Source organism: Hippocampus comes, unplaced genomic scaffold (genome assembly GCF_001891065.2).
Source record: "Hippocampus comes isolate QL1 unplaced genomic scaffold, H_comes_QL1_v1.1 scaffold147, whole genome shotgun sequence".
Classification (NCBI taxonomy): Eukaryota; Metazoa; Chordata; class Actinopteri; order Syngnathiformes; family Syngnathidae; genus Hippocampus; species Hippocampus comes.
In genome coordinates, this window is record NW_017805009.1 from 1,328,981 (window position 1) to 1,356,582 (window position 27,602).

At 41.7% G+C, this 27,602-nt stretch overlaps 1 protein-coding gene across 1 annotated transcript in view; it reads left to right on the forward strand.

The window, feature by feature from the left end:
- The window catches only part of LOC109511630 (transmembrane protein 132C), a 112,382-nt gene that overhangs the window by 29,721 nt on the left and 55,059 nt on the right, over positions 1-27,602 (forward strand). Inside the window, exon 3 of the mRNA XM_019862856.1 lies at positions 12,599-12,745. Coding sequence (XP_019718415.1) covers positions 12,599-12,745 — 147 coding nt within the window. The remainder of the gene's footprint in view (positions 1-12,598; positions 12,746-27,602) is intronic.

The following is a 27,602-nucleotide window of genomic DNA, read 5'->3' on the forward strand; positions in this document are numbered from 1 at the left end:
ACACCCACACACACACACACACACACACACACACACACACACAGACACACGCCAGAGGATGTCTGTGCATACAGCTCTATGTCCTCTAGTCGGAAGGACACCTGCCCTGGTGGAATGACAACGAGCTTTCTGCCCGGAGAGCTGCAGGGTGAGTTCTGACAGGTGAGTCTATGGGCCGTCCTCTGCTCTTTGACTTTGTGCGCAGGACAAGGACAGAACTTCCACTGGCCACTTTAATGCACTGTCTCCTGGTCTGTCATAGGTTCTGACACCTGTCAATAGAAGTTCACTGACATTGGTCACCTTGACCCGTGGTGATAATGAACTCAGTCCATTAAATTTGGGTCAAATAATTGTCAGCTGTAATAGAAGAATTGGAAAGTTATTGCTTTTTTTAATAATAGCAGTTAGATTATGTCCTTCGGTGCCTTATCAAAGGTTATCAAATGCTTGAGGTATCATCAAAATTCAACCCAACCGTTCTCAACCAAATCATCAGTCATGGTTGTCATATTGTAATGACCAGCTTGTCGCTTTGAGTGTCCGTACTTTATAAGGTGTAGAAGGGTCGGCACGAACTGTGAAGCCATCTTGACACGTTATCAGACTAACAGCAGCTGCATTGTTTTGTTGGGCTCTATGCAGCATCATTTCAGCACAGCAGGCAGAAGGTCGGAAAGCACCAAGACAGAACCAATGGTTAAAAAGTGTTTTATCTGTCTAAGATGAGAAAAATTGCTTCACTGTGGGGTAGGCTGAAAGTGGGCCAGAGTTGAGTGGGAACTGGGTGAGGTTGAAGTGGAAACCAAGGGGAAGTTGGAGTCGAGGGAAAGGGCTTTCATTGAAATCCCGCAAAGAGGAGGGATGAGGTTGGAAGAGGTGATGATTGAATCGTGTTGGGGGAGCTACAAGAGTACAAAAGAATACAGCTTGGTCAATTCAACAAAAATGCAAATTTGGAAAGCACGTGTCCACTTTCAAGGTATTCTTTAACTCAATGATTCATAAAGTGCCGGAAGGAGCAGACAGCAATCTTCTCATGTCTAGACGACCACCGTGAGCCTGTTTTTTTGTGAGAATTAAGCAGGATTTTATAACATGTTTAAATTAGTCGAAAAATTTGTATTTGTAATTTGTATTTGTAATTTTCCTCGTACTTCACGTTATTCTTGTGATTCTTGTGGGACGAATGCATATTGTTGCATATCATTACTTGCCACAGTACAATATTGATACGTCGACGTCACATATCAATACGATTGCTGTACAGTGTCAAACTGTGCTATTACACACACTTGCTCAAGAGTTGGATATCGAGAAAGAACAAAAGAAAATACATGCTGCTAAGTCTGGCGCATGGTTCTTGTTCTCTTCAATTATTATCAAATACCCTGTACAATATTTTTTATTGGTCTGAAAAAATATTGAAGTTATCAGTGTTAAATTATAGTTATACTACAGGTAGACTTGTCTTGGAAACATGAAGTGGGGTTGTTCAAGAGTCGTTACAGATACCAGCTCATGTTCTTTCCCCTTGCAATGGCAACTGTAAACTTCATACAATGCTGACCATGTGCACTAATAAATAAAAGAGGTGTTCATGTATTTTGAGCTCAGTTTTTAACCAACGGATCTGAATATGGAACATGTCCAACAAAAACCATGTACAGTCACAGTGGAACCTTTTATAAAGCAGCTGATTTTCCCATTAAAATGAATGGCAATACTGTCAAATTAATTGCAGTGTAGGAACAAAGTCACTTTCGCACCCGGTCGGCGCAGATGCCCGCTGCAGATGCCAAGGAGCAGATGTCAGGGCCCCTGGCCGATGCGCCCAGCTGTAAATTAGCACAGGCGTTGAACTGCCGTCACCCTGCGAGATTGCCAACCCAGACCACAGCTTGGGTGAAGCATGGTCAGTAGGTCCAGCGCACGCTCAGGCACGCCAACGAGAGCTTACTGGAAGAAGTGATTTTCCAAGGCTTCCTCATCGTACAATCGCTTGCACTTTTCATTGTCTTAGGAGCCATACTGGAGGATAATTTTGAGTCAACATATCATGATACCTGTTTGTGTATGAGTTGATTGATTGTAACAGAAAGCGTAGCAATCGTCATCCGTTAGAAGAACAGGCGTCCGTCTGTGACAGACTGACGGACCTTCCATCATACTGACGGAATGCCCACCTCTGGAAAATAGAGCCCTCTGTCGAGGTGCATCGTGAATGAAAAACGACCAGTGCAGAGTGTCGTCTGCCTGTCTCCTCAGTCAGTTGGGATAGGCTCCGGGTTTCCGCGACCTTGAACAGGATTAAGTGGGATAGAAATTTAATGGGTGGACGATGAAGACGGCTGTCCCGGTGGTGACTTTTTTTGTTGTAGCAGTAACAAGAAGTCTTCCTCTAATTCATTATGTACACAAGGGCCAGCAAGTGCAGTGACACCCTGTAGGTGTCAGTCCTGCAGATAATGATTTGATTCCTTAACAGCCTATCCAATTTACGCTCCATGCTCCATCAGGCCCTGCGTGGCTTTCTATGGTTGTGCAAGATTTGTATAAGTATTATGGCGATATATTCGCAGCCGGTGTTTCTTTCAAATCTCATTGACTTGCGGTTATAAAAAAAGTTGCCAGCACAGCCACTCTACGAAAAGAACAGACGGCTGTTGCTGTGGAAGAAGCAGCCCCACTTCACTTGACATCACCGGCGAGCTTTAATGCCTTTTATCTTGTGAGTCTTCCAAATGAATATTTAAGGCCCACTCATGCCGTTTAAAGCTTGCAAAAAGTTGGTAACAAGACAGCTCGATACGAGAGATAGCAGAGCTCTCGTGGTGTAAAGCCGTGGCCCACTTGTCTGCTTTCAGCTCTTTCCATCCATCTGATGTTCTATTGCTTTTGTAATGGGAACATACCACTGCTATAGTTCAAATGACTATAGCCATTTGCACACCTCCTGCAGCCCTCTCTGTCACCTCTTTGCTGTCTCATTTAACAAAGCTGTTATTGTTTTATCTCTTAGTCTGTTGATGTGTCGCCAAGGTGGGCGGAAAGTGCTCTCACTGCTTCCTCTCTAAAGGTCATTGAGTCATGGATGAATTTTGTGCATCAGATGACTGACAGCTAATTTTCATCAAAGGAGCAGCCGTGGGTGAGGCGTCCCAGAGTGCCTGGAAGGGGGGGGGGGTTGTCGGTGGGAGGGGTGCCCTCTTCTCTGAGTACTAAGCTACTGTACTCACTCACTTACTGTATTGCCTGCTCATGTGGTCTTGGATCTGGACTTGGAGTCTACGAGAGTCAAGCTATTTTTTTTTTAGATTTGAAGAAGCTGTGTCGGATTTTTGCTTTCTTCTCCGATGAGCATAAAGACAGCCAGGACAAACAATCTAAACCAAATGTGGTTGGGTGGACATTAAAACCATCCCTTTGTACAGTGGTCTCCCACCTTTTTTGTGTCACGGACCGGTTGAGACAAGTCCATGTTGTTTGAGGACCGGCCACCATTTTTGTCATCACTTTTAACCCTGGAGAACTCACGGGGGTCAAATTTGGCCCCTATAAATTCTGCTACCCAAATGCTGCCCTTAAATCCCAAAGAGTCTGATTTGGCCCTAATCCTAAATTAGGATTAAAGCATTGAATATTTGAAAAAACATATATTTTGGTGTTCAGTCAACATATAGCAGTCATTTATTTAATGTATAATTCATAATTTTCCAAAGAAGAAAAAGGTTCTTGGGTTCTCCAGGGTTAAATTGCCAGTTTTAAAGCACTGCTACAGATAACGAAGATAATTATAGAGTAATCTAACATTTTATTAACATTCATTCATTTCAAAGAGTGTTATTCTACTGCACAACAAATGTAGAATCAAATAAAACAACATAGAGAACTACGAAGAAATGGATCAATTCGGAAAAATAAATACGCCTTATAATGTACTGTATAACCATTTTTTAAGTTATGATCCTACCTACGATGTTACTATCATTGCTACTTGCAAATGTGACTGATCAAAAGATGACAAGATTGATTGCTGTTTTTCTGCTAAGGCATATGGCTGATCAAAGTGGACCCAGAGTGAGTTTTTTGACTTGTCATATATAACTCCAATGCTGCCATTTTACACTGGGATGGCGTTTCTTAGTTTCCATAGCAACCACTTTTCAGTGGCGACATTGATTTTCGAGAAGAGTCACCTGGTCTGTTAAGGAAAAAAAAGACGTTACACAGTATAAGAGGCATTTAATCTACTTCAAAATAATGACAAGCCTGAGTGGTCACTGGGTAGCTCAGCCAAGCAGCAAGCGCCGCATCCCCCTCGTGAAGAGAAGCCGTGTCGCCCACTCCACCAATAGTGGCAACATAGTTCAAGGTATTATTAGCTTATAGTAAAATATAAACTGTCAGATGTGATAGAGTTAAACATTCAGAAGACCAAAAAGCTCAGGCATTTTGCAATATTTAATTTATTTTGTCTTCTTTACGGCCTATACTCTATTTAACTATCCATCCATCCATTTTTCAATCCGCTTATCCTCACAAGGTTCGCGGGAGGTGCTGGAGCTGATCCCAGCTGTCGTCGGGCAGTAGGCGGGGGACATCCTGAACCGCTTGCCACCCACTCGCAGGGCACACAGAGACGAACAACCATCCGCGCTCACACTCACACCTAGGGACAATTCAGAGTGTTCAGTCAGCCTGCCATGCATGTTTTTGGAATGTGGGAAGAAACCGGAGTACCCGGAGAACATGCAAACTCTACACAGGGAGGCCAGAGCTGGGATTGAACCCGGTACCTCTGCACTGTGAGGTCGATGCGCTAACCACTGGACCACCGGGCCGCCGTATTTAACTATAAGGCAATTATTCCTTGAACTGTGTCACCACTTTCAATGGATCGGGCGAGATGGCTTCGCCGGTCTGCTCTTGCTGCTCAGCATACTATCAAGTGACCACTCGACCTTGTCTATATTTTGTAATGCCTTTTCTACTGTAACTTTGTTATGGACCAAGCAAATCTACATAAAGTGTCTGTTCAGCTCTCGAGCTATCTAGAAGCAATAATTGAAATCGACTTCTAATGACTTCTACAGTGGCGCACACCTCCCTCTCTCAAATCTACTGGCCTGCGCTCACCTGAAAAATGACCAACACCAGGTCTAACCCACCTCTGTGGCAGAGTTAACACACTACAAGATGCGTTAGTATTTATGCCCGAGTGCTCGCGTTCCATCTCTGAGATTAGACGCCAAATTTGCTCAACATGTTTCGCCATTGACATACACGTGTATACACGTCTTTATCACATGCATGTTATTAAAAAAAAAAAAAAAATCTCTCCTTTGTATCAACAAGCACATTTATTGTCAAAGTCAGACATGAAGTCAACATACTGTATTTGGTACATTTACACACAGACAACATGGTCTGGCTATCCTTTCATACCTGCACAGAATGTGAACTTCTGTCAGTCCTTTCACATCCACACGCACAGTAAAAAATTATACGATATATTATAGAAGTCTTAAACTCTTTACGGCCACACCTTTATTGTATTCCAAACATGTTTTGCAGTAATCTATTCTCTCATACAAGTTCAGAAGCAGTTTTAGTTGCACAGGGTTAAACAATGCCAGTGTCAGGGAATCTGTCATGGAATCTGCTTTTTTTTTTTTCTTTACTCTGGGAGATTGTTTGAAAAAGATGGATTTCTGTGGATGTACTCATATACCATCCCATTCATTTTTTTTTTTTTTTTTTTGGTGTGTCCATAAGCAGCAGATGGGCATGAGCGTGTCTCACAGAGTCCCTGCACATGGAGAGCAAGGGTTGGAGGTGTGCATGCTTAATCCTTGTGTTGTTCAAGCCCTGTCAGTTGCAGCATCCGTGATATGAAGCTTAACTTTTACCAAGTGTGCGCCTTTGGAGAGGGAAACTTGTAAATGATGCACATGGCTCTGGTAAATAACCGTGTGCTCAGGAGAGCAGTGAGAACTTAATACCATGCTGAATATTAAGAGGTGTCCTGAAAGGAACCTATACTTTTTTTTAAGGTGACACAATACAGTTGTCAACAACAAATTAGTCAGTGACTACAATCATATTGACCAGTATGCTTTTTTTTTCTAGTCTAAGGAGACCTGATTTGTGTTGAAGTAATTTAGTGAAGTTATATTCCAGGAGCATAAATATTTGAAAAATGAAAAAAAATATATATTGCAAAATAAGGTCATTATAAAAATTTGTCTGGTCTCCTTTTACCATTCAGAGGAATGTGTTTGAGTACAATTAAGGTTTTTGTATTATTCTATAAAGTATTACCAGCCTAACTCCCACATTCCAAGTTTCTCTGGATTTTCGGTCTGGAAGTGGGGCTAGCCTGGACAGGGTATCTCAGGATCTAGCGGACATCCAACCACACCCTAAGTGATATTGTTCTTCACCATGGAGACTAAATAAATACATAAAAACTGGTGCTTTTATATATCGATTTATTTTTAGAAGCAATTGTCAAAGCGGAAGGAAGCAATTTTCATCCAAAACAACTTTGTCTTTGCTATGGGGTACTGTGGCCTTATCCGAACTGCTTATCCTCACGAGGGTTGCAGGCATCCTGGAGCCTATCCCAGCTGTCTTGTGACAGCAGGCGGGGCATTCCCTGAACCGGTTGCCAGCCAAGCACAGGGCACACACAGATAAACAACCATTCACATTCACAATCACACCCCGAGACAAGATAGTCCAATTAACTCAACGTACATTTTTTTGGAATGTGGGAGGAAACCGGAGAAACCCCACACAGGCACGCAGAGAACATGTAAACTCCACACAGAACCCTGGACCTCTTTACTGTGAGGTGGGCGTTCTAACCAGTCACCCACCTTGCCGCCCATAAATTTTGATATCCACTGTAAGTTTTATAATTCAAGGAAATGTGGGTATTGTTTCACTCCCCGTGCCCCCAGCAATGTTAGTCTCAAGGGCTCTGTGTGCCAAAGAGACGCATTATAAAAATGACCAGTCTTGCTACAAATCAATCCATGGGATATGTGCTGCATTCAAATTGTTGTGATATTCACAACACAACATTTTCTACACAGTCCTATACTTGAAAAAGAAGGTAAATATGTGTAGGCGTGGGCTGATTACCGGTTTGATAGTTTATCACGGTTTGAAGAAGTCAAGTTTTCAATAACTATGATAACTCTGTGTCACCAGTAATGAGCTTTTTTCTTTTCGTTTTTTTGAGGTGACTTCTCAGAAAGGGCATGTCCTGCTGCAATGTGATCGGCTGCTTGCAGAGATTAAGATAGTCGCAAAAAAAAAAAAAGATGCCCTTTTGAAGTGAATGACAAGAAGCGAGCTGCTTATTTTTTTTCATTCTCCTGCACGCACGCACGCACGCACGCACTGCACGCACACACAGAGATGAGGTTTGCATGTCTTGTTGATAAATGTGCTTTGGAAAAAACAAACCAAAAAATGGTGCCAGCAGGAACTAGTTAGCCCCCCAGTACAACATGAGCAGTCCTCAGATCTGTTCTAAAAATACTTTTGATTTGCTCAAATTTATCTGATGTTAATACAGTACCATGATAGCATGATATTTTGGCCTGCAGTCATCATACCCTCAAAATCTAATATTGTCAGGTCCAGAACGAATCGAATAATGTTTTAAGATCTCAGAATGGTAGACACCAGACAAAACTCCGTAACAAAAAAATATTTATTCGCACAAAAAACACAGACAAAGTAGAAACAGAAATTGCTGGTCAAAAATGACCAGGGAAAGAAAAACAACACTTTAACCAAAAGCGCTTGCAAAAGTCAAGGAAGAAATAAACCCGAGACTACCAAACAAAATGCCAAGAATCCAATTCACGCGATGCAAAAACAACTAACAAAACTAAGACTATACTTACAAAAACATAAAACCCAGAGAACCAGTACAAATACGACGAGGGCGAAAGGTCTCGAAAAATAATCACTTGAGCAACAGCAGTAGCAAGGTCAACAAAAATCCGACAAACCGTTGAAAGTTTGTCGGTCCTTAAATACATGGTTCCATAATGACAAAATTGGAAGCAGGCTGCACACTGCAGGATGGACTCCAGCCTGCCACCTGCTGGGGAAACAAGAACAGAAACATGACAAATATCTGAAGACGTTAGCTTCACTTGTTAACTGTACATACAGTAGTTCTTCCATCTCCCATTCTCACAATCTTTCCATGAACATAAAAAACTTGGTCAAGCTGTTACCAAACTTATCATGTGGAGTACAACCCAATGTTGCATTTTGTTTTGTAGCTGACTATTCATTTTCCGTAGGAAACAATAAACATTTCTTGCCAAAAAAAAAAAAAAAAAAAAAAAAAGGTGTTCCCCCCTCTGGGTACTCCGGTTTCCTTCCAAATTCCCAAAACATGCATGATAGGTTAATTGGACACCCTCAAATGTCCATAGGTGCCATTTTTTTTTCATGTGTGTGTGCCCTGCGATCGCCCGAAGACATCTGCCCGAAGATATCTGGGACCCTTGTGAGGATAGCTATTCAGATGATGACTCAATAGATGGGAGTAAAAAAAAAAAAGTTAGAGACATGAGCAACACAGCCTTCAACTCAGTTCCTTGAGTGAAGACCTCCTCTGGGTTTGCAACTCTTTAGTTCTCTTGATTTTCTCAATACCGAAAACAGTTGAAAAGGAGAAAAACAACTGCAGCAGAAAAACTCTTTTGCCAAAGGCGATATGCTTGAGCAGTTGCCTTGTCACAGCTTGACGAATGTTCCTGTGTCTGCGCAGATGCGTGGTTAAGACATGCACCTTGTCGGATGTGTATTGGCACACGTGTGCATTTGCTCTGCCTTACCACTGTAAGTTTTGAAAATGTTTACTGTTGTGCTCAGAATGGAAGGCTTAGCATCGGCCTCTTTTCTGATCTGCAGATTAGCCTGCAGTTGACTGCCCGCTCCAGTGCAGGATGAGCAAATACACACCTTCAAGCTCCCTTTGTTAAATGATCACTTGAAATCAGCCTTTTTTTGGTCCACCAGAAATATCCTCTTGATGATGTAACACTTTTCTGGCTAAATGGAGTCTGAATTCCAGGTGTGTGTGTGTGTGTGTGTGTGTGTGTGTGTGTGTGTGTGTGTGTGTTTGGGGGGGGGGGGGGGATGTGAACATTTAGTTTATATTGTGGCACCGTGATTTAAGAGTCCTCCCATCTATTATACAAGTTCCATCTGTGCTTAGTCTGTCATTTTTTTTAAGTTCCCTCTCACTCCTCATTCGCCAGCAAACTGGCCGTCCATCAGTGACGGACTGATGGACCTTCCGTCAGTACTGATGGAATGGCTTCCTCTGTGTAATACTGTCACACAGGTGAGCAAAATTGGCAAAATGTTACAATGGAATTATGAGTCAACTGTTTTGGGAGTTATTGACAAGAGGGTAGACACTATTGGATTGTCTGCTCTTTTATGCATAGTTTAGTCGCGGCAACTGTACCTATGTTGGCACAATTCAGGGGGACGCTGCTAATATAGTTACATAGAAATGCAACGTCATGTTTATTCTACAAATTACCCCACTTTTCACATTATTCGTATCATTCATGCACTTTATATTTGTTCTGTGGTGTCTGTTGCATGTTTAAGCGTGACCATTGTGACCATATCAAATCGTTGTTGTTTGGCTTATGGTGTTGGTGCTGCTCGTAAAGGTATATAAAAATGCACAGTAGATTCAAGTTTGTTGTGGTAGCATTTGGACAAATCCGTCAACCTCCCACACCCGGTCCGCAGAAGTTATAAACTTGCATGAACCTGCCCGTGGCGGAAAATGGGTTGGGGACCACTGCTGTAGACATAGTGTACTGTAGCTTAAAAAAAAAAAAAAAAAAAAAAAAAAAACCCATAAAATCTGAAGAAACATTTGGAGTCACAGCACGGTACCTTGAAGCTTACAGCAGTCCCAGCAGGTTGTGTGAAACAGAGCTGCGACTAATGCAGGATCCTTCAATATTTATCAACAATGCAATGTTACAAATAAATAAAACAAATGTTACATTTTATAGTTTGTCAGGTCAAAAATTTGTAGAGAGAAAATGGTCACTGATCCCTTCATCACTGATCCCTTAATGCACGTGAGGTGGTGGTGCTCGGTTGAGTCACATGGATGCAGGCCATTGAGCTGACTATTGTGCTACCCTGTTTGTGAGATACCCTTCTGACTTGCATTGTCCTGGATTTCCTCTGTATATTTTTTTTAACCGTCTCTCTGACAGCTGGTGCAGTCTCATATGTCAAGACTATTAAGTAAACCTTTCCAAGTGTACAATCAGTTCTAAGCAAGGATGGCTATTGAAACAGTTGAGAGAGAGTTGAAGGTGTCAGAAAGATGGAAGCATGAAAAGTATGTGTTTCAACATTTTTTCCTTTTATTGCATCGGGTCGCTATGAAAAGCCTTGACATTAGATTCAATAGTGAACTGTGCCATGCTCTCTGATTGCCTTTTGGTAGCCTGATTTACCCTCTTAGTTCAACTCAGTGTGGCTCTGACTTTCAGCAGTGCTGATGAAGCCCTGTCAGGTTTACCCGTGATTGCTGACACTTTCGCAGAGGTGGATCGAGTGTAACTTTAAACTGTCAACTGACGCTGTTACCTTTTTAACATCTCTTCCCCCTTTCCCCTCTGTGGGCTGTTGCCTCTTTTCCCGTCCCCCCGGGCTGTATGATGCTTGGCATCCAGAAGGCTTTGAATGTGAAGAGAACAGGTACATTGGATGAAAGTATCTTGGGATTGCAAATTCTTTTCGTTACTCTGTACTCTGACTTTTCTTCTCTACCGTGTGGTTAACTGGGATGTTGCAAATGAGCGGCAGCTCAACCACGTTGATGACATGGTTGGGCAAGATGGTGAGAGAACAGTCAGCCATGGAAACCAAGTGAGACCCATCAGAGTGGCAGAATAAAGGATTAAACTCTCAAAGAAAGCATCTTTATTTAATGTAACGCAGAACATGACACTTTTTACTGCAGTCGGAGCGGAAGTTGGCCAGGTTTTTCTTGTAATGCGCCGAATGTTGCTATGCCGCGGTCGTCCTTGCCCGGGTGGATAGATGGCGGGCGCACTTTCATAAAACAAAAGCACCAAGCACCATGGATTAGTTGATCTTGAATTCTCTTGAGGCTGCTCAATAGCCATGGTCCTCTACGTAACTGATTGCTTGCAGTTTAAACTGTGCTTTATAAGCGTGTCTCTTCAGAGGTGCCATTTTCGAGTTATTGTTTTCCACAAAACACGTTCCGGCACTATTTACACCTACTGGGGGCGTGCCTTTAGCGTCCTCTTTCACGCCCACCCTTTCCACTTTCACGTCTGCATGCTGTCCTCAGTTATGTCCACCATTCTTCTATATAAGCAATGTGTTGGCACAACATCAGCCAATCAAGCGGACCCCTCATCGAAGTCACACGAGTATTCACATATTTTGGAACTCGGCGCATACACAAGATGAGCCGCATTATTCGATGCCCTGTCCATTTTGGAGAAAATGGAAGACTTTGATGTGCGTCTTATCGTCATGAAAATACGGAAAAAGCTTATGTGCATTTGATGGGCTATAATTTGCGCCATCGCCATATTGTGCAACTGCAATTTATACATCTACGAAACAGAGACTTGCCCACTTGTGAAATCTTATGGCCGAAACCTGCACAATACAAATGCGCAGATCAGTTGATCCGGCTCAAACTCCCACCTCAATTGATTTGGTGCCTGATGTAATGGCGAAACAAAAGAAGCCAGTCCAAGCGAGGCCGGGGTGGAGCAGCGCTAGGCCATTCAGGAACCTGTAAGGAAAAGTGACTTTTGGCCGCTGGCCTCATGTGGCACCGAATCCTCAAATCTGGCCAAAAACTCCCTCACTAATAAACCATATACCAGGCCTCCTACAGGTTTCTTCAAGTTGAATGTACGACTATTTAAGACCACTGGAAAAAAAAAAAAAAAAATATCTTCACGCACCTAAGCTATGGTACAGTAATGAACCTAACCTGCCTGTTTTGGGGCTGTGAGGAGGTAACACATGCAATTGATTATTGCCCATGTACAGTTACCTCCTCAGGAATTTTCCTGGTCAAGAAAATCGATTTTATAATTGTCTTGCTCACACAAAAATAATTTTAGAATGTTACATAATGTGAAAGGCAAAAGAATGAGGTACATTGCCAATTTACTTCTGATCACAATATTAATTGTGATCAAGAGAGGGGTAACAGAGAGGAATAACACCTTAACACTTCCACTGTTAATTTACTGTTCGGTCAAGAGCACCCTTACCAATAAAAGTGCCTCATATGATTGGTTTTGAGGCTACATGTAAAAACATGCATCAAATAGGATGTTAGGACGCTTCAGAAGCCTCTGGAACAGCTTTTGAAGGCAAACAACCATCTGGATAATGGATCGCTGGACAGAATCATTTGCTCTGTGCGCTTAGCACCTATGCCTGGATAAAATATTCTGCTTGTATACAAGTAAACCAACATTATGCTGTACAAAACAATAAAGATGTCATTCTTCCCCCACAGAGTGAAATTGAGAGAAGGAGTGATGTTCCTCGGGGCCCGTCCCAGTAATCCCACACAGTGGATGGTAAGCCAGGATGTGAGGAGTGAAGGACACCGAGTGGTGACCATCCGTTGCCACAGGAAGGAGTCCAGCTTCGATCTGGAGAGGTTTGCACAAAAAAAAAAAATTACTTGACACACAAATGTTGGGATTGTTCATAATCAGCTAAAATGCAATATATTTATATCTTCTATCTGCTCGTTCTTGTTGACTTTCATTAATTTAGGCCTCTTGATCACAGTGCAACAGTGTTCTACAGTCTCATCTGGAAAAAATATACCTTAAAAGATTTTCTGATAACATTACAGTAATAGTACTATAGTAATAGTAGTATTACATTGCTTACTATTACTTCTCTCCTTGTTGTCTGTCATCTAGTTTTATATATATATATAGCTTAAAGACATTCAAGACTTTAAGGGGTCTTTATCATGCAAAATCAACTTTATTCAGCTTTTTAGCCATGTTAAAATGCAAATTCCTCGCCAAAAACACCCAGAAAGTTGTGTTTTCCCCCATTTACCCATCTCTGAGCATTCCTGCTAACTCCTGTTCTGTAAGCAACAGCACGCCCAGTTCAAGAAATTGATTGGGTCCTCGATCTTATACGTAAAAGACAGATTGAGGAGTAACCCTCGTACCACATCTACACACTAAATACACACCCGCTTTCTCGAGCAGCCAGAAGGACGCCCCGACGAGCGTGGCTTGAAATCCACTGGACCTCCTCTGCTCTGAAATGTTTCCACCTCGGTGCACTCACCTGTACATGCATATTCGATGAAGGAATGCTCCGAGCAGCCTCCCCTCCCCAGCTGGAACTCCGCTTTTTCAATTTTTTTTTCGATGTAAACACACGCCGGGGAGACAGCAGAATAGCAAGATGTCCGACAAGCATATCTTGGAAATGGGGGCCATGAGCGTTACCGGCCTCCCTGGCGACAGACTATTCAGCAGTTGTTTGTATGTGATCGTCATTTCTCTGAGGAATGTCTGGTGAACCTTGGCCAGTACAAAATTGGATTGGCTGGGAGCTTGAACCTTAAAACTGGTGCAATTACCACCATTAACGAGCTGTAAATAGATTAGCTAAATTATGATATAATACTATAACACATATGATATTAATGCACTAACTTTAGCTCTGTTCTCAAGCATGATGTGTCAGACGTATTTAGTTGTATAAAAAATCAAAACTTACTTGTTACCCACATCACCATGTGCATGGATGAATAGTACATCAATTCTGCGTAAAGATTTCCACTTGACTCTGGATCAAACAATATGTTCTTCCATCATTATTACTATTTACTGTGTCAGGGTGTGCACGGCGGCCGGTTTTAGGGCGAATTCATGAAAGGGACGTGGCAGCCACATGGTTAGAGCCGGGTTTTAGTCAGCCATAAGTCTTACTTCCGGGTTAGCCGGAAGTAAGGTATAATTCATATTTCACAAGAAATGAGGTCACTATTGTGTCAAATGTAATATATAATCATCTATATATTTTCCCATAGTCATCTGTGGAAAGCTTTAAATTGCATGATGAAGGCCCAATAAAATAATATTTATATTCCGCCGTTCGACCAAAGTCAGCTGGTATATCAGGATAAGGGGTGGAGAGAATGGATGGATGTACCTACAGTATACATCCACACAATGATTGATGGGTGCAATTCGAGGCAAGATGCAAGTCCTCTCACATCCACGCAGCTGACTTTGCAATGTTTATTACATTCTTTTCATCCCGTCATTTTTTTTTTTACGCGATCCGGACAGAAATACAGTATGTCTAATGAATGACTGACCACTAATTTGCATAAAAGACCAACATGACTCGTTGCTGTCTTCCTGACGTGTTAACAGGACTGACCACAAGGGAGGTGTTAAGGCGAAAATGGGCAATTACCCCAAATATTAAACACAGCTCAATTTCCATTGCACATTGTGTGCTTTTATTACTAGCACGCTGGATCAATAAATATAGGACACTTCAACCCCTATTTCTTGTCCCTGACTCACTTGCAGATGAGACAGGCTTGACCCCACAATATATCCTATTGGTCCATCTGTTGCAATCAGTGTTTTCATTGGGCTAGTGAAATTTTGTGTACCACCTCCACGCGAGGCGTCTTTATTTGTCCGAGGAACAGCAGGCTAGTAGTCTTTATGGATAAGAGGCACATTTAATGAGGGGTTAGCGAGCCCCATGCACTGTTACACTTGTAAAAGATTAAACTGACGTCATGTGAAAACCAAATCCTTTACACTTTGTATATGTCATCAAAGTTTTGCTGATGTGGTGAGTTATTCAAGTTCACTGTGCAGGGGATGCCATTTAATTGTGTAGGTCTCCTGAGGTGATTAAACATCCTGTGTGATGTGATTAGACATGCTGCATTGACCACAAATGATTAGAAAGCCACAGCAAATGACACCGACCAATATGCCACTGAATGATCCAGGCCTGGAACAAATTAGAAAGAAAAATAAGATTATGTAGACATGAGATCTATTCATTTACAACAAAGTGCAGCTTGAAGTGAGTGTGACTCAGCTTTATACCCATCTCAAACCTCAATTTATTGACGTGGAATGTTAATCGGGCGCACATTTCTTAACATTTTAGATTGAAGGTTCGATGGTTTCCATTTTTGATACGAGGGCTGGCTGTATTTGGGAGGAGCCTGGCCAACCCACGACTCCTTCTTGTCAGATGTGATTGAATTATCATTGACATAAATATCAACATGTTTTCACCTAAAGTGTCACATCCTCTCTATGCCATGCTAAATTTGTCACTTGGCTGTGATTTGTGTTCAGTTCATGGCCTCTATCCCATGTGGGTGTAATACAGCATGCCTGTGCGTGATAGCATAATATTGAGTGGAGCTGCAGCATTTTGAAGCACACAGCAAAAAGCCGTCAACAAACTGCAGAAGTGAGCAGCAACCACTTGGCACTCAGCCATTTTTAATCATTCGTAAGTTTATCGAGCTTATTCTCTGTGGTCAGAGTTTGGACCTCACCCACTCTGACCCACTGACCACGAATGCGCCTCATTGTGTCCTGCCATTATTTTTTCTTGATTGTGAAGAAGTCTTTTTCCAACCATTCAGGCCATTTACGGTGGACTACTCCTTCATCCCTACAGCTGTCAAAGTCACCGCAGAGAGAAGACCAAACCTGTCTCGTGATGGCTTTGCAAAGCACAATGCTTCACTTTCTTTCGTCTTTTCCTACTTGAGCCCGGTCTTTACAATGAAGCTCTCTTTGGAAGGGGATTAGGCACGGCTATCTCATCTGTCGAGCTGTCATCCCGCCGCTTTTCTTCCAATGGCTCCCTCCTTAAGGATGAAAGGATGACTGGCTGAGTGGAGGTAGTCTATTGTAGGTCAAACAAACGTGGTTATTTTATTGTGTGTCTTAACAAAGCGGTGACCGTGCGTATCCATCAACCAATAGCTCTGTGGCTTGTGTAACATTACGTACCACTGCAGTAAAATACAATGACAACTAGTAGAGAGATGTAATGCTTTGACCAATTCATCTTTGTGTTTCTATTGTCATAATTTGTGAAAGATATGAAAATAACCAATCAGTACAGTATTCCTTTCTTCCACTTGCTGTTGGGCAGTCAGCTGCAATCTTATGCTATTTCAAAGTTGGACCCAGACAGTGTAGTCTCTTAAGAACATAAAAGTGGCTTTTAAAATCCAGCTCAGAAAGAGATTCTAAATTGTTGTTGTTGTGTTTCACACTCCCCGCAGCGAAAGCACAAGCCCATTTACGGATTACCGTCCTAAACCGAACCGTGGCGAACTGGGCTGAGTTAAAATATGGTGAAAAGTAAACGAAACAGGCAGCGCAGTGAGGACTCCAAAGGGCAATAATAATAAACCAAAAATAATTAATAATAAATATGTTCTGAGCATTATTACTACGTTATTATTTCAATTACCGGTAATGTTTCTGAGTTGATGGTTGGTTATTTCATTAGCTGGCTTATTAGCAGGGGTGGCACACAACAAGCAACCCATCACCACTTGCACGTTTCGGCCACCTATGGTGCAGTACTCAAGTGCAGTACTCAAGCGAAACAGTATTCCATGTTGAGCATATCATGGAATGTTTGGCCTCTAAATTGCCATTTGACCTCAAAAGACAATGTCCGCTTACCTGTGCTTAACTTACAATCATCAAACAGCACGCCTCCGAGTGGGCAACTATTAGTGACTGAACTAATGACACCAACAAGCATATAATATGTGCCATCAGTAATGGTTCATTTGTTGTCTGACACAGACATGCACACACATGCACGCGCACATTAAGAGTATTCATACGCTCTGACAAGCCAAAATGATGTTGAATAATTGCTTAGGGGCAGCGAACAAGACCTTGGGTGTGTAGGTCATCCCTACCCTCCAAACGCCTACAACACTCCCCCTCCCCACCACCACCACCACCACCACCACGACACACACACACACACACACACACACACACACACACACACACACACACAAACCAAATGAACAGATGGGTCACTGTGTGTAGGTTCATTCAGTGACATATCCTCCTGACTAGTAGTTCAAATTTGTCCTCTATAGAGGACATTTGTAAACCTAAATATCTCCCACCCAGTGCATCCAATCGCATTAACTCCGTTTGTTACTCTCAAGAGGACATTCAGTGCTTTCCAATGATACTAAATTTGTAGGGGTTAGAAAAAGTAAGAAAATGGCTTCCCTCAGTGCAAGCACTTTTTATGGGAAGAGGAAAAGTAATACTTTTTATCAAACACATTTTGTCTTGAAATTCTGTTGGCATTTTATTTATAAGACTCTTATGAACACGTTAAAGTGTTGTTTGAGTTGTTTTAAGTGTATTTGAGCCTAGTATTCAAGTGTTTAAAAAATGTAGTGGAATTTCAAAAATTTCTTTTGGAGTAGTCCAATTACTTCACATAGATTGGGGAATTTCAAAATAAATGTGATTGGACAACATTTTTTTTCCTGGTAATCAGGAGGATAAAGCTGCTCTGCTGCCAGATTAACTAATTTGGTCATTCACAACTGATGTCTTGTTCTTGCTCAGGCTCAGTTATCAATTTTAAATATAATATCAATGTACAGTTTAGACTAACAATAAACTGTTCACATAACCATCATTAAAGAAGCAAGCAAACATTAGTTATATTCTCGCTGTTTTCTCAGACTGATAATCGGATCATCTGTAGTGTAAACCTGCAAATGTGTGGGTGTTTTTGTGTGCGAGCAGAGGCATGCTTGTGGGGATATGTATCTGTGTATATTGTGGGGAGTGGGAGGGTCCTCTTTTTATGTTGTATTTTTCATGTTTTAATTGTACAGGTCTGTGAGTTGTATTTTTATGTATGGGAAGTGCTATATAAATGAAGTTTGATTGATGGGCGGCACGTTGGTCTCGTGGTTAGCGCTTCAACCTCACAGTGTAGAGGTCCCGGGTTCGATCCCCACATATTATTCAGGGCATGTAAAATTGAATTAAATAAACACAAAGAGGATGAAAAGAAAAAAAAAGTGATCATGGGAAATGAGATTGTGTTACATGAGAAAAGTAGTGATTTTTATTCGGTGCAGTCCTTTCAAGCATCAGAAAGGTTTATTTCACATTATTGACTCACATTTGTGTTTTGATAAACTACATACAATATGTACTGTATGTTAGCAAAAATAATCACACACTTCACTGGACCGTGCTTGCGACGTGTTCCTTTTTTTTTTACCCAAGTTGCAGCACATCACTTTAAGCTTTGTACTTCCAGTGATGCCTTACGCAAATAAGTGTGTCTGGGAGTTAAACAAAACATTACATTTAGTTAAACAGCAGACAAACTAACTGCTGTACTGTATTTATTATACCGTAGTGTATGATGCTATGACACATAAACCCCAAATTATATGATCCATCCATTATCCATATTATCATCAAATCACATGCTCGTGATGGGAAAATGGAAAGCAACTGTACAATGCTGAATGGGGGGATTTAGCAATATGTAATCACACATATTCAAATCACACAAGGGGAAGGCGTTATTTGCTACTCGTCATTCTGCAACATAGAGCCATATAAAATATGCGATGTGTATTATGGGATTGGTTTTTGCGAAGAGATTGTGGCCTCCTTTCTCTGAAAAAAAATCTGATTCCCTGTGATGAGTCTGTAATAGATCAAAACATCGAAATAGGTCCTTATGACAAGGGACAAACTTCCTATTTGTGGTGCTCATATTATTGGCTAGAGTGCACTCTAGGAGATTGAAAAGTTCACTTTGTCACCATTAAAGGCTGGCCCATTGGAAACAAAGGCAGTCGTGCTTCCTCAGCATGTTGTAAGCCATAAGTGGAGTCCTCAGTAAATGTGCCATGTCTGGGTCTTAGTAGTTCATTAATAGTGCCAAGGTGCAGATGGATTTCCTTGGTGAGTCACCACTTCATTAATCGTCCACACCAGAGGAAGTCTCTGGACGGCAGTTTGCTCATTACAGAAGAAAGAGCTGTCCATTTCCGAGGAGGTGTGGTTCTTTTTTTTTTTTTTTTGTCTTGCATCACGGCCTATTTTCGCTGCCTTACTTGTCCTGGCAAATAGAGGCAACCATGGAACCAATTCAAAAGTGTCCTAATCGAAAATGCATTACTCTTCCTGGGAAGCAAATGTTTAAATCACATTCATATGAAATAACAATTGAGCTCGACAAGGACCTGACTGTTTGTCTCCATCTCTGTTCTCAAATCTAAAAAGACGAAGTAAACATTTTCTGCAAAAGATGTGATGCAGCAAATAGATTCAGAACATTCATGCAGGCTTGTATCAATCTTTCCGGGAAATGGAATGTCTTTGCTCAAGCAAAAGTGAGGATTTTTTTTTTTTTTTTTTTTTTTTTTTAAAAATGCATTTTTCAGGCCTTAATAGAAAATTTTTTTTCCAGAAAAAAAGGGGGGTTTTTTTTTTTTTTTTTTTTTTTTTTAGAATGCATTTTTCAGGCCTTAATGCTCAATTCTGGTTTGCTTCTTACACCAGGTGTCTTCTTTTTGGAGGGTGTCATGGCTTTTTTGGAGTGAACCACATCGGATAGTGCTGTGTTTTCATTCTCTCAGCATGAGAAGTAACCTGCATGATCTTTCAGGCAAAATACAAGTAGACAACTAAAGTATGAAAGAGCTGTCCGTTAATTTGGACTAGAGTGACAAATAGGTTAAACAGCCAGGTAATCTTGACTTTACTCCAGTGAATGTCATTTTAGTAGTCTATCCACCTGTGGTTCTTGCTTTTTGTGTTGAGTCCTTCATTTGTGTACTGTAAACTATGGTGTAATGCATGATAAAAATGACTGATGGCATATATTAGCCTAACATTAAACAAGGACCACTCTTAATAAAACACGATCTCCTTTGGAGTACTTTTGCCATAGTACACTGTCGGGATAGATATTTCACCTATTTGCTTTCAGTATAGTACATTTTCAAACATATACATCAGTCTGCTGCGTTATATTATCAAACTCATGTCATAATTTTAAGAATGATTGTGCAATCAGACCTTCTTGGAGATGGCTGAGATTTGTCACATTATTCTTGGAATCATATTTGAGGCTACAGGTTAAAGCTTGATGAAAAACCAACATGCAAATTGCATTTTAAAATCTCCATGTCTTGGGTTCTTTCATCTCAGCTAAAGCCGAGGTTATAAGATTTAATGGTACAATCCCTCCAATAATCAGCACAGTGTCTTGCTTGATGTCTTGAGTGAGAGATGGGTAAAACGTCATTGGAGTAATCAGTTGGGCATCCTCCTCCTCAGTGTTTTCTTGATTTAGACCCACAATACCTCAAGAGGGCGAAACAGCAGCACCTGGCGCCCTCGGTGTGACCTCCTATGTTGTTCTCCCTCAGCAGTTCGCTTGCATCCCTGTTAAAGTCCTTTGGCTTGATCCGCAGCCAGGCGCTGCTACGCTCTGCAGCCTCTGAAAGAGACGTCCCTTCTCAGCGGAAGGCCCGTCCGTCCTTTTAGCCCCAACGTTTTCAGGACCCTCGCTTTGGTCACCGCAACAAAGCCTCTCCACCCAAATTCTACAAGGGAATAAGACAGATAAGTTATTTTCCCTGGGCGACTATTTCAGCTGACTTCAGCTGTTTCGGCTTATATGCTCCTTGAAAAGCAGCCAGACATAATACCAGCATGTACAAAGGTTTCTGTGAATTTGACCATATTGTGAGGTTTGGCCCAGGAGTAGATCTCATTAGTTGCTGGAAAAGGCCGACTTGCATTGGACAGTCGCTTTTGGGCCTGGTCAACAAAGGGTGAATTCACCCTTGCCAATGTTCAACTGCTGTCCCAAAAGGACTGCTCCTTGGAAGTCCATGCATCACTGGAGGCAGGGCATTAGTGATTGTTCTCCTTTCTTCTAGGGTGATCGCCAGTTGTCACAGGACCTGGTTGTGTTTCTCGGTGTACTGGCCTTGCAACAAACGAACTGGTTTGCACCCTGTTAAGATGAGCCTCAATTCTTCAGATGTTTGGCAGAGCGCATACGTGGGATTGTCACTTACCCACTGGTGTAGATTTTGGGGGGTTGGAAGAACATCGTAGATGACTCTGATGATGAAGCTGAATCTTCATTTCTTTTCCCTGAGTTCCCTCCAAGTGAGCTTGCAATGTTCCCCTATGGGGACTATTTTTGGACCGGAAGATTGCCTTGCTCCATCATCATGCCTCCTCTTGACGCCAAACTTCTTCCACCTCCATCCAAATTGCACAAAATCCAAACCCTGTTCGACATGACTCTGCTTGCTTTATAGCTTACTCGTATGATGGAATCCATTTCGTCACTGATGCCAGTCTGGGGGCGGCCTCAACAATTGTACACTGCAGTTTGTAGTCACTTGGTGCACTTGTGTTCCTCAGTCATGCTGGGAACAGGCAGTTCCAGAACACTGCATCCCAGTTGAGTCATCGCGAGCCTTAATTTATGAATGGAGAAGCTGATTGTCCTCTTCAGAAGAAGGCTGACCACCTGACGAATGGGGGACAGAGCCAAAAGTGTTTGCTCGATCCAAGATTATGAGATGCACACAAAGTTTTGGGTTTTCTACTTTATCGCACAATTAAACCAGTCAACAGTGAGCTGTAGAAGGTTTTGATGAATATTTGACACAAGTAGATGAAGGTCAATTTAAGGTAAAGGAAAAATATTCCTTGACAGCGCTGTGGTTGTTACAATTTTCACCCAAACTTTAAATTTTTAGGAATTATTGTGCAAGTCTTAAGTCACCACTAGCATATTATTATTTAAATCTATCTATTTCACTCGTACAAGCAAAGTCTTGCCGCTTTGATTGTTCGTGAATGTCACAAAAACAATCAAACATAAATAAAATCTAGGATACATTTTTTTGTATAGATAGCACACACTTTGGTGTGAGTAAGTAAGCTTTATGAAAATCGATTGTGAAAGGAACAAGTTATGACCTATTTTCAATTTGCATGCGTTGCTTTTGATGGTTGGCACCAATGTCTGTGAGCTGGGCTGCCGCTTAGCATGGCCGTTGAAGCACTTGTGCATTTGCATTCGTGCTTGCTGATTACATAATAATAAAAAGTGGGTCACTCCACGAGCATTCACCTTAGTATTTTCAGTTCGCTTTGTCGCCGCTCAACCCAGGTAAAAGGCTTTGATCACCGCAAAGACATTTGCAATGGGCGGGAGTCGCACTGCGGCCTGTACCGGACATTCGACTCCGTTTTGTATTTCCTTTTTGGTTTATCTATTTTATTTTATTTTATTTATTTTTTTACAGCTTAGCACACAGCGCTACAATATTCGGTAGGCCATCTTTATTACTTCCTAGTGGGTTTTCTTGTTCTTCTGTCAAAGACATTCCTGTACATCATTACATGTGTGCCACCCAATGTTCAGATTCAGTCACCACAAATGAATTAAATGGGAACTCAAGAAGAAGATGACAAACTTGTGTTGCCAACACTCTGGTTAAATGATAGGTACCGTTTTCCTAAATGTTACGTGAAGCCCTGCCGGATTCAGTTAAATTCTTTGCACTTCCTTAAAAAGATTTTCATATCTGGCACTGGTATATTTGAGGCTTGGTAAAGCACTTTGGATAACATGGTGTAAATAAATTGCTGTACAAGTGCAAAGCACACCTTTTACCATTCACCGTTCTGGTCGAATTGGATTTTTCATTTCTGGGAGTTGTGTTTCTTTTCTTTTCTTTTTCTTTTTTTGCAATGTTCAAAAAAATCATCAACTCAACAGAGAATGCACACTGTCCTGTTTTCTACTTCACAATGGTGAGTCATTGTTTCCACTTTTCAGGTGCACTGCACACCAGGTTGCTTAGAGATTTCTCTTTCACACGACATCGTATATTCACTCTGTCCCAGTCAACTTATCATGGTGACAAGAAATATTGAATTGCTTGTTGTCGCTGTTCGTGCAGTGAATTTTGTCAGCGCCAAGTGCTAAATGCTTTTATTTGCAGCAAAGGAGAGCCAGATTGAGGTTTGCATGTGTCCCTAGGTTCATGTGTTTCAGATTTATTAAAGGTTTATGAGAGAATATCCTGCTCTCAGAAGTAGAGGTTAATCCTCGGGGAGATTAGATTACTGCTACCAGTGTTCGGAGAGCTGCTGTGCAAGTGATTATATTGTCATTTTTATACAGAAGTAAACATCCTCTCACAATAATGATAGCACTGTAGTAGAAGACATAGTAATATAATAAATAACTTAATATATTTTATTTATCGCCGAATACGGTATTTCATTCATCTCAGTAGTTCAGTTTAAAAAGTGAAACTCAAAGACCTCACGGTACAGAGGTCCAGGGTTCGAATCTCTGTATTGTGGTGTTTGAACAGTGCGTCACTGTGGAGTACTACTCCCGTTGTATTTTGGTTTAGCATCGATTAGCGTGACTTTTATTCCACAAAATATCCTTTCTGCGACGTGCCGACATATTTTAATTAGAAGGGCTGTTGAGAAATGTTTTGAAATGTTATTTTGGGAACGAAGAAATGAAATCAAGCGGCTGATCCCCAAAGAAAGAGATGCTGATGAACCGTGCGCATACAAATAGTCAGCACAATGAAGATTTAATCTTCCGCAAAGACAAAGAATGGCTCACCACAATCTTGACTGAAGCACATGGCTTGGTGACACCGACACGGAATCCTATTTCTTTCAATTCTTGCCATTCATAGTCTACTTCAGTCTACCAGATTTCAAACAGCAACAACAGCAGCAGCAGGAAAGAACACTCAGTGAAAAGCAGAGATGCCATACTTGATAGCCCTCTGGTTCAGCCTGCTGCTTGTTGAGCAGCATTTAACAGCTTTGACATGTATTCAGAGCATGTGCACACCTCAGTTGGTCAAAAGAGGCGATGGGGAGCTGAAGCCTGAGTGACTCAGTGCAGCAGGACCAGTGGACTCACGCCAGATGAGATGCGACACCTTGTACATGTTCGCTCTTACAGTAAACATGCGGGTGTACAGTCTTATCGGTTGTCCTTGTGAAGATCACAACCAAAACATAGCCAAGAACTCATTAGGTGAACATTGATAATGACTCTACCCTCACTCTCTTCCGCATTGACAGTGATGCAGATTGAAGAGCAATTTCAAACAACAGCACCCAGAGAGTGGTGGCGAGGCTTGAATGTTTCTCATCTGCGAAATAAATGCGCTACCAATGGGAATCTTAACTAGAGGGCCATATACATATGACGGTTTTTAGTTAAAAATAAAAATGGTCAAGATAATGAAGTTACATGTACTGTGACCTGTGGGTGTACATAAAATAAGACAACTCTCGACCTGTGGGTTGCCCGAATACACCTATGCCAAAAAGGCGATTTCCATCCACTTATTATTAGTGTTTTTTTTTTGTTTTGTTGCTGCTCCGTGTTTTAATGAGATTTTGTCTGAGCTAGTTAAATTACATTCTTCCAGTTAAATTTAAATTTGATACCAAATGCACAAATTGGATCAGATTTAGTTAAAACATGACAGCTTCGACTGTCATCTACGTATTACTGTAGGTTTTCACCACCCAAAAGACAGGGAAGTAGACATTAATGTGTATTTCACTTGAATCAGAATTTCCCATTTTATTATGGAAGAAGATTCTTTTTCAACAGTGGAACTGTCGTCATCCTCCAATCTTCCCCTTATTTATAGTTAATGAACAAAAACAGCTATTATGTGTTCTTTGTTTTATGTCTTTATAATAGTGTGTATTATTTCTATATTGCATTGTATTTATTTTTAACCAGACTGGTTAAAAAAAAAAAGGCAAGTTTAACTTCACGACTATAAGGTGCAATTAAAAGTCTCAAATTTTCTCCAACATAGATGGGGCGCCAAAAATGCACTGGCACACTCGCCAGTAGGTGGTTATAATGCCGATACGTGCATTGCATATACAACTTCGGACCCCGGAAAATGGCACGTATAAAGAGACACGCTTACGTAGCACCGTTCAAATTTCAAGCTAACAAGTGGAGGAAGCAGGAGAGCGAGTTTCGCCAAATCTAGAAGACAAGCCTGAGTTTCCGGGGAAACAAAGCGAGGTGGCCTGAGTTGGAACACCAACTCGAACAATGGATTCACAGTCAAAGAAAAGCCGTCCGGGAGAAGCGTCTCTGCAGTCACCATTCGACTGAGGGCAAAAACGCTTGCAGAAGAAATGAAAATCAAACATTTTCAAGGAGGTCCATCTTGGTGCCTTTGTTTCATGAAACGGTGCCAACTACCCATCCGGGCAACGACTGCCGTACCGCAGCAACTTCCAGTGGACTATAAGGAAAAGCTGGCCACCTTCCGTTCCTACTGCCGTAAAGAGGTTGCTGACAAACACATCCAGCCCAACCACATAACCAACATGGACGAGGTGCCGCACACTTTCGACATCATGGTGAACCACACTGTTGAAAAGATGGGGACCAGCACGGTAGTGATACGCACAACGGGGCACGAGAATTTGGCAGCAAAGTTAGAGTATCGTCTAAGAGGCTGATGTTAAACTGTCCTGACATTCCAGACACTTGTCGTTCGTTTATCATTTTGTGATCTAACTCAACCCTTCGACTCTCTCCAGATCAGCACTCCATCTCTTGCAGGGACTGGTGGGCGGCTGCCACTGTATCACTGTGCTGAATATGTAAATGAAAGCCGTTAAAGCTCTCTTGCTTTAATTATTCTTCAAATTTCATGGCTGAGTGCTTCCGACTATGGATCAATGTCTCATTTCTGCACCCATGACTTTGAGGAGTGAGTTTTGATTTTTTTTTTTTTTTTTGTGTGCTCTCTTTCTGTTCTATTGTCACATTTGTTTCTCATTGCAAATTGGTTCATTTAAGTTTGCCACTGACATTTTATGTTCGTATCACTGCTATGCATCAATGAAAGTTCTGACAGCTCAAAGATTTTTTACATGCACCCTGTTAGGATTTATTTCACGTATATACAGACGCTCCCCAGCTTACGAACGAGATACGTTCCGAAGGATCGTTCGTTGGGTGAATTCGTTCGTAAGTTGCTTCAGTGTATGGAATGTATGTTTAAGGCTTATATAAGTATGTTTCAGGTTTATATAAGTATAATAAAATGAAGTTTAACTTACTTTTGGAAGTTGTACTCGAAGGCTTAAGGAGATGAATGGAAGGGGAGGAGAAGGAAGAGGAGGATTTTATGTCATGGGGCCGAGAGGGTCTTCGTCGCCGCTGGAATGGGCTTCAAGAGTTACTTCCTCCTCCGTAACATCAATGAAGGAAGAAGTTGAGGGTCCAGGAGAAGAAGATGAGGGTTGACGAGTATCTTGGAGGGTGTAGTAGAAACTGGCCGAAAGAAGCGATCTAACGACGATTGCACAGTTTTCTTCTTTTTCTCATCATAAATGATGCAGTAGCACTGTATGGCATCATTCATTTGATTTGCAATTTTTGTGCAACGTTCAATATTTGGGTCTTGCTGCTCGAAGAGTGCGATGGCTTTATCTATGAGCTAAATTAACCCCTCGGCCAAGAGTTCCGTCTCGAATTTCTTCATGGGGACAGGCGTTTCCTCCTCCTCCTCCTCTCACAGCGCCTCACGTCGGTATTAGCGGCGGAAAGAAGCACTACAGTACTCGGAAAAAGGCGCGCAATACAAAATCTAACTTACAGCATCTCAGTCCGAGAACATTTTTTGACATACCTGTACCCGCAAAAATGTTCGTATGTACCGTTGTTCGTAACTCGAATGTTCGTAAGTCGGGGAGCGTCTGTAAATATTCCCATCCCCGGAATTCTATGAAAAGGAACATCCTTCACCCGGAACAAAAGCCTGTGCATTAACATTTTGACTACGATATTACATGTTACCGGAACTCTTACGTAAGCGGAAATTCCAATACCCGCAACCCGGATTGAGACGTCATGCCGCGGGAGCTTAAATACACGCAACGCCCACCCGATGCTACGGAATGACGACACCGAGACACATTTTCACTTCGCGTTTTTCGATCATCAGATTCGAAACGACGACGTGTAAGTGAGTTTTTATTGGCGTGCGTTTTACTGTAATTGTGAATGATTTTAACTTTATTCACTTAACGTCCTGTAGAACGCGGCACTAGCTTAAAAGCAGCACCCACTCGACACGACCGAACAGACATGTTCGCTTCGCCGTTCACATTCATCAGATTCGAAACGAAGACGTGTAAGTGACTTTTTATTGGCATGCGTTTGACTGCAATTGCGAAAGATTTTAACTTTATTCACTTACGTCGTGTAGATCATGGCATCGAAACGTAGAAGAACTGTAATGACTGGAGCGGAGCGAGTGAAATGCATCCGTTTGAGCAAGGCTGGACACAAAGTTAAAAGCATCCAGCAGACACTTGGAGTCGGAAAGACGCAAA